This window comes from Lithobates pipiens, unplaced genomic scaffold, assembly GCF_037356315.1.
Source record: "Lithobates pipiens isolate NorthernLeopardFrog02 unplaced genomic scaffold, aLitPip1_a1.2 Scaffold_16, whole genome shotgun sequence".
Taxonomy (NCBI): domain Eukaryota; kingdom Metazoa; phylum Chordata; class Amphibia; order Anura; family Ranidae; genus Lithobates; species Lithobates pipiens.
Genome location: NW_027507748.1, coordinates 451,081,024 through 451,089,137, shown reverse-complemented (window position 1 = coordinate 451,089,137; position 8,114 = coordinate 451,081,024). Strand labels below are relative to the sequence as shown.

At 45.0% G+C, this 8,114-nt stretch overlaps 1 protein-coding gene across 1 annotated transcript in view; it reads left to right on the top strand.

Moving 5' to 3' along the window:
- Positions 1-6,302: 6,302 nt before the first annotated feature.
- The window catches only part of NIPA1 (NIPA magnesium transporter 1), a 38,267-nt gene continuing 36,455 nt past the window's right edge, over positions 6,303-8,114 (top strand). Inside the window, exon 1 of the mRNA XM_077482788.1 lies at positions 6,303-6,555. Coding sequence (XP_077338914.1) covers positions 6,438-6,555 — 118 coding nt within the window. The 5' untranslated portion in view covers positions 6,303-6,437. The remainder of the gene's footprint in view (positions 6,556-8,114) is intronic.

Genomic DNA, 8,114 nt, shown 5'->3' with positions numbered 1-8,114 from the left:
GCCCTCAGCAAATAGCTTGGGGTGTCTACTTTCCAAAATGGGGTCATTTGAGGAGGTTTTGTGCCATCTTGGCATTTTATGGCCTTCAAAACTGTGATAGGTAGTGATAGGTAGTGAGGAGTAAAATAAAAAATGTATGCCCTTAGAAATCCTGAAGGCGGTGCTTGGATTTCGGGGTCCCGTACGCGGCTAGGCTCCCAAAAAGTCCCACACATGTGGTCTCCCTGTACTCAGGAGAAGCAGCAGAATGTATTTTGGCGTGTCATTTCACATATGCCCATAGCATGTGTGAGCAATATATCATTTAGTGACAACTTTGTGCAAAAAAAAAAAAGTTTGTAATATTCCCGCAACTTGTGGCAAAATATAAAATATTCCATGGACTCAACATGCCTCTCAGTAAATAGCTTGGGGTGTCTTCTTTCCAAAATGGGGTCATTTTGGGGGGTTTTGTGCTATTTTGGCATTTTATGGCCTTCAAAACTGTGATAGGTAGTGAGGAGTAAAATCAAAAATTTGCACCCTTATGCCGCGTACACACGATCAAACAATCCGGTGGAAAAGTCCGGCAAACTCAAGTCCGCCAAACAATCCCCCCCCCCCGTGTGTAGCCTCCGGCATACTTTTTTGACCCGACAGTACGGCGGACTTAGAATTTCGGTTTGCACAACAATCTGCCCGCCGTACTCGCATTTCGGCGGACAATCCGGCCGTGTGTATGCCAGTCCGCCGTACTTTTGAAATGAGCGGACTTTTCCCGCCCGGAGAAAAGTCCGCTCATTTCGAGTGGGTCTCCAGGTAGGCGGGGCCCGCAGGCGGGGGCCCCCTTTAATAAGGGGGCCCCCGGATACCGGCCCCCCACCCTATGTGAATGAGTATGGGGTACAATGTACCCCTACCCATTCACCTGTAAAATAAAAGTACAAAAAAAAACACAACACACAAGATAAAATACTTTATTGCACAGCTCCGGGGGTCTTCCGTCTTCGGGGGTCTTCTCGCCGGACTCCTCTGCTATCTTCTTGTAGCTCTTTTGCTAGCGGAGGAGTCCGGCTTTCTTCCTCGCCGCCGGCCTCTTCTCCCGACTTCGGGGGTCTTGTCCCCCTCTTCGGTTCTTCTGCCGGGCCACCGCGCCTTCTTATAGCTCTTTTACAGACACGGCACTTTTTCAGCGGACTAATACGGCGTATTAGTCCGCTGAAAAAGTGCCGTGTGTGGGCAAGTAGCCTGTTCGAAAATTCCGACGGACAGTTTGGCGGACGTCCGCCAGACTAAGTACGTCGGACAGACGGCTACGTGTGTACGCGGCTTTAGAAATCCTGAAGGTGGTGATTGGATTTCGGGGTGCCGTGCGCAACTAGACTCCCAAAAAGTCCCACACATGTGGTATCCCCATACTCGGGAGAAGTAGCGGAATATATTTTGGGGTGCAATTCCACATATAACCATGGCATGTGTGAGCAATATATCATTTAGTGACAACTTTTTGTAAATGTTTTTTTTTTTTTGTCATTATTCAATCCCTTAGGACAAAAAAAATAAATATTCAATGGGCTCAACATACCCATCAGCAATTTCCTTGGGGTGTCTACTTTCCAAAATGGGGTCAAAATGGGGTCATAAATTAAAAGCTGTGTAAATTCCAGAAAATGTACTCTAGTTTGTAGACGCTATAACTTTTGCGCAAACCAAAAAAATATACGCTTATTGACATTTTTTTTACTAAAGACATGTGGCTGAATAAATTTTGCCCTCAATGTATGACTAAAATTTAGTTTATTTGATTTTTCCTATAACAAAAAGAAGAAAATATCTTTTTTTTCAAAATTTTCGCTCTTTTTCCATTTATATCGCAAAAAATAAAAATTGCAGAGGCAATCAAATACCATCAAAAGAAAGCTCTATTTGTGGGAAGAAAAGGACGCAAATTTTGTTTGGCCGCAATATTGCATGACCGCGCAATTACCAGTTAAAGCAGCGCAGTGCGAAATTGGAAAAAGACCTCTGGTCCTTAAGGTGTTTATTGGTCCGGGGCTGTAGTGGTTAAAAGTCAGCAGCTACAGTGTTTGTAGCTGCTGACTTTCAAATTATTTTTTTTCGCTGTCCCACCACATTAACAGCGAACAGCAAATGTTTTTATTTTTTTTTAGCATACACTATATAGGATTGTAACAGACCTGAGACACCTTTGTCTGCTCCAAAGAGAATGTTAATGCAGCGTGCATAGTGCCCCCTCACCCTCCTGTCAGGTCCTGTTCTGAGCCACATTCCTGTCTGAATATTGTGTCCGGGTTTCAGGCGAACTGAAACCCAGACACATGATCCAAATCCCGGACTGTCTGGGTGAATCCTGGACGGGTGGCAACCCTACGTGCATGCCAGACATCCCAAGTCTCCCGGAAGGTGCAGGAGACTCCCGCATTTCTGCAGCGGCTCCCACACACCCGCAATCGCCTCTCGAGCTCCTGGGAATGATCGTGCAGCGGGGATCAGCTGTGATCACGATCTCCTTTGTATAGATTTTTAGCTGACAGCCGCTTCTTATTCTCTCCCTCCCACGGCAAACGGCTAAAAAGCTATACAGGGAGAGTGGTGATTACAACTGTGTGTTCCTCCTCCGGCCCCCTCTATGTCCTTCTCCACCCCCCCCCCCCTCGTCTTCCACAGCCGGCTCCCCTCCTCTCCTCTCCCGCCAGCTGTGGGGGAACTAGTAATAGGACACAGTGAGCGAGTGTTTACTCTGCTCAGTTTATGAATGGACAGGAGCCTATGTCTCCTGTTTATTCATCTTTAGTGCTGAGAAAGGGACTGGGGAATGTGTCCTCAGTCCCTTTGTCTCAAAGGGTAGATGTCAGAGGTCTGTTTGACCCCTGAAATCTCACCAAAGCCCCCCAAAAAATATTGTAATAAAATAAAAAAAAATGAAAAGTGTAAAAAAATAAAATAAACTACTGACACCACTCTCCCCTGCCCTACCAACACTGTCCACTGCCCCAACCCCCTCCCCCCAAAAAGCATTGTAAAATTTTTTTTTAAAACAAATAAAAATTGTAAAAAAATTAATTATAAAAAAAAAAACTAATGACACTGTCCACTGCCACCCACCCCCCATCCCCTTCTCCAGAAAGAACGCATAGAATCTAGGAAGGGGAGGGTGAAAACATAATTTTTTTGCCTATTCAAGAAATGTTTTGTACCCCAAAAAATCTTTTAAATAAAATAATAATAATACAATCAGAAGCTAAATGTGAGAGAGAGATGGGGAGTAGAAGACAGGGCAAAATGAAAGTTCCATTAGGGTGAAGGTCTGCTTTGAAGGTAAACCACTTCCGGACCGCCACACGCCGATATACGTCCTAAATTTCAAAAGGGATATCTTTGTTACAGCAGCAGCCGGCTGCCAAAACCCTAGTATCCTCTTTTTCGGCGGGTGGTCTGGTTTCCGATAATAGTGGTCTCTGTGGCGAATTCGCTACAAGATCACTTTTAGCAGCGGCAGGAGAGGGCCCGCCGCGCTCCAGTGCCCTCCAAAGCTTACCGGAGCTCGCGGTTGCGGCGGAGGCAACCGGATGCTTGGTCTTCCTGGTTATGGAGACGAGTGAAGGGAAGACCGTCCCCTGCAAACCATCCACCTGCAGGGCGGAAGCGATGTCAAAACGTCACTTCCACCCATAGCTCTTAAAGGGACATTTTTTTTTATTTTTATTTAAAATTACAATTTTATTTTTATTTTTTTTATTGCATTTTAGTGTAAGTATGAGATCTGAGGTCTTTTTGACCCCAGATCTCATATTTAAGAGGTCCTTTCATGCTTTTGTTCTACATGTTTACATTCCTTGTAATAGGAATAAAAGTGACACCATGTTTTTTAAAGAACAGAGTAAAAATAAAAAATAAAAAGTTAAATAAATAAGATTTTTTTTAATGCGCCCTGTCCCGCTGAGCTTGCGTGCAGAAGCGAACGCATACGTGAGTAGCGCCCGCATATGAAAATGGTGTTCAAACCACACATGTGAGGTATCGCCGCGATCGGTAGAGCGAGAGAAATAATTCTAGCCCTAGACCTCCTCTGTAACTCAAAACATGCAACCTGTCTATGGAGATTTTTAGGTGTAAAAGTTTGTCACCATTCTACAAACAGGCGCAATTTTGAAGTGTGACGTGTTGGGTATCAATTTACTCATCGTAACATTATCTTTCACAAAAAAATTGGGCAAACTTTACTGTTGTCTTATTTTTTAATTCAATTCAATTTTTTTTAAAATAAAAGTGCGCTTTTAACCACTTCCCACCCGGCCAATGCATATATACGGCCGGGTGGGAGCCGTCTACTCCTGATAGGACGTTCAGGAACGTCATTCAGGAGTAGCGGGATCGCGCGCGCCCGCGCAGCGGCGCGATCCCGATGTGCTCGTGTCACCCGGACACGGCACATCTCAGATCGGCAGGAGGGCTCTGTGATTGGCTCTCCTGATCACATGACGGCCGTGTCCAATCACGGCCGTCATGTGATGTAAACAAACAGCCGGTTGCTAGGCAATCGGCTCTCCTCTCCTCACACGGAAGTCACCGCTGAGGAGAGGAGAGCAGAACGCTGCAGCCGGCTGATGATCAGTGAGTATGGGCTGCTTTTTACAGCTTTTTACTCACTGATCATCAGTGTAGTGTAAACACACAACACACCACACAGTACAAACACAGTCCCCACACATGTCCCCAAAACACACATGTCCCCAAAACATACATGTCCCCAAATAATAAAAACACATGTCCCTAATAATAAAAACATGTCCCCCACATATGTCCCACTAAAATCACATGTCCCAATGATTATCTGCACACATATGTACGTGATCACCTGCACACATATGTACATGATCATTTGCGTACATATGTCCGTGATCACACAAACCAATTATTATACACTTAACGGAATTTTTTTTACCAAAAACATGTAGCAGAATACATTTTGGCTTAAATTTATGACAAAATTTGATTTTATTGGATTTCTTTTCAAATAGAAAAAAGAAAATATTGTTTTTTTTCCAAATTTCCGCTATTTTTGCGCTTATATCGCAAAAAAAAAAAAACGGAGTCGTGAATAAATAACACCAAAATAAAGCTCTATTTGTGCGAACAAAATGATAACAATTTCATTTGGGTACAGTGTAGCATGACCGCGCAATTGTCACTGAAAGCTGAAAATTGGGCTGGGAAGGAAGGGGGCGAAAGTGCCCAGACCGCTGTCCATATATACGGTGTGACAGAAAGTATTGCAGTATTCTCTAGGGCAGGGCTCTCCAAACTACAGCCCGGGGGCCAGATACGGCCCTTTGCCTGCCATTATCTGGCCTTTGGGGCACTATTCATCCCACTGATGTAAGACACTATTCTGCCTTCTAACACCAAAAATGGGACATAATTCATGCCACTGGCACCAATGGGGCACTAGTTCTCCCCCTAATATCAAAGATGGGGCACTGTTCACTTCAACTAATGCCTGGAAAGTTTTCTATTCCAACTGACCATAGTCTGGCCCTCCCTAAAGTCTGAAGGACAGTAAACTGGCCTTTTGTTTAGAAAGTTTGGTGAGCTCTGCTCTAGGGGGTGTTAGAAATAAAATGTATAATGTTTGGGGGTTCTAAGTGATTTTCTAGCAAAAAATAAAAAATAATGTTTTTAAAGCGGTAGTAAACCCGCAATGTTTTTTTTTTTTTTTTAAACCTGCAAAGCAAAAGGCATAATGAGCTAGTATGCACCGCATACTAGCTCATTATGAAATACTTACCTTAGAACGAGGCCCCGACATCTGGCCCGATCCACGCCGAGGGAGCCGACATGCTCCCTCGGCGTCTCTTCCGGGTATCGCGGCTCCGGCGCTGTGAGTGGCCGGAGCCGCGATATCGTCACTCCCGCGCATGCGCGCGGGAGATTTCAGTCCGGCCGCACGAGCGCTGCCGGATTTTCACGGAGAGAACCCCCTTGTGCGCATGCGCCGCTGCAGTCAGCGGCGCATACCGAGGGGAATATCTCCTAAACCGTACAGGTTTAGGAGATATTTTTTTTACCTACAGGTAAGCCTTATTATAGGCTTTCCTGTAGGTAAAAGTTAAAAAAATGACCATACTACCACTTTAACTTGTAAACAATTAATCTCAGAAAGAGGCTCAGTCCTTAAGTGGTTAAAAACTGTATTTTCTAATTAGGGGCATGTAAATCCAGAGCATCCATTGCAGCACTTTGTTTTCTGAATAATAAAGTTTATACAAAAGAAAAAAAGAGCAGTCTCTCCCCCCCCCCCCCCTACAGTTGTGCTGGAGTTTGTGGAGCTCGGAGCCAGCTGGCAGCACGGCAGAGGGACGACTCGTCATCCCGGAAGGAGATTGATACGGACAGTATGAGAAGGCTACCGGCCGGGAACTGACACCACACCAGGGATGGACACGGAGCCTGAGGTGCCCCTGCTGGGGCTGAGTGTGGCGCTCTTCTCCAGCCTGCTCAATGGCTCCACGTTTGTGCTGCAGAAGAAAGGCATCCTGAGAGCTCGCACCAGAGGTAAGGGAGGGAGGGAGGGTAGGGTGCCAGCTACAGGGCACATGTGACTATTGCACCTTGCTAGTGCTATTGGCAACAATAGACTGGTGCAGTCATGCCTGTTCCCTGCAGCATCACAACTACTGATGTCATTGACAGGACAGGGGACAATGCTGCCTTCTAGAAGAAGCTTTATTGCTAAAGTCATTGTGGACAGGGCATGTCATTTCTATTCATGCCAGGAGAAGGGCAATGCTCACATCATCTGCCCAGATCAACACAAGCCATTGTTATCTCTGTGCCCTGGTGGTGTCTGTTGTTTTTATTGCACGCACTGGAACGGAAGGTCATTTTGTGACTCTTCAATAAGGTGAAAAGTAAACCGTGCAATGCGTTGTAACACAACGGACACCAGGCATGAATGACCCCTAAATATCTCATTTTATTTCTTTTTTTGCCATTTACAACAAGCCACTCATTTTTGTAACACTCTGATCAGTCTAGTGCAGTCATTCTAATCTAACGTTCCTCCAAAGTGCAACTAAACAGCGTGATACTTACCTATTTTCTTCAACCATAAACAGCGTCTTTTGCCTGGCTTCTGCGTGCCAGGCTGCAGCTGTCTTCATTGACTGGCATGGGATGTCACTTCTGCGAAGAATGGATCCATGCCAGATCCGGCATCCATGGCAGAATATAAACGGAGCTGCGGTTGTGCTGTTCAGTGCACATTCTAAAGAAGACTGCAAGCAAGCAGGTAGGTTTATTCTATTGTAGAAGAGACATTGCATGACACTTCTGCAATAATGAACCTGCCTGCTCATCATATTGAAATTTGTGACTTTTAGTTCTCACTGTGACCACAAGTGGAAAAAAAAAAAATAGCACCGCTAAAACGCATCCTATCAGTTCTCCTTAAAAGATAAGTTAACTTTTTGTAAAAAAATAATAAATGCTAATTTTTTTTGCAGGTTAAAAAAAAATTGCATTTTTTTGTTTTTCTATTTTTGGAGCCCCGGGTTGGTCATTGAAAACTACAAGCCGACAGCTGCAAAGGCCGCAGGACCTTGTAGTTTTCAATGCACATAGCCCTGTCACTCAGTGACACGGTCGGGTGGGGGCGGAGCCTTGCTCAGCCACGTTTTCTTTCAAATTGTGAAATCTAGCGGGGAGGGAGAAGAACTCGCTAGCTGTCACACCGGGGAGGTGTGGGGGCCGGTTCTTTCATAACATGTTACACCCTGAATATGGTTGTAACATGTTACGAAAGGTGAACTTTTCCATGAAAGTTCAGCTTTACAGACAATCTGTAAGGTGACCTTACACTGGACCCTCTCACCCCACCCCGTACCACTGTACTTTAGTCCCACGATTATGCTCTCTCAGGATTTGAAATCCTCCTGGCTCTCTCCTGGCTGCGCTAATAGGACAGCCTACATGGATTCTAATTGGTCAGCGCTGTCCATTCCAATTGGAATATCAAAAAGAACCAAAAACACTGCGCTATTCGAATGTGTAACCAGTATACAAACAGCAGCTAACACAACATCTAGGTGTACAAATGTGACATAATAAATTTT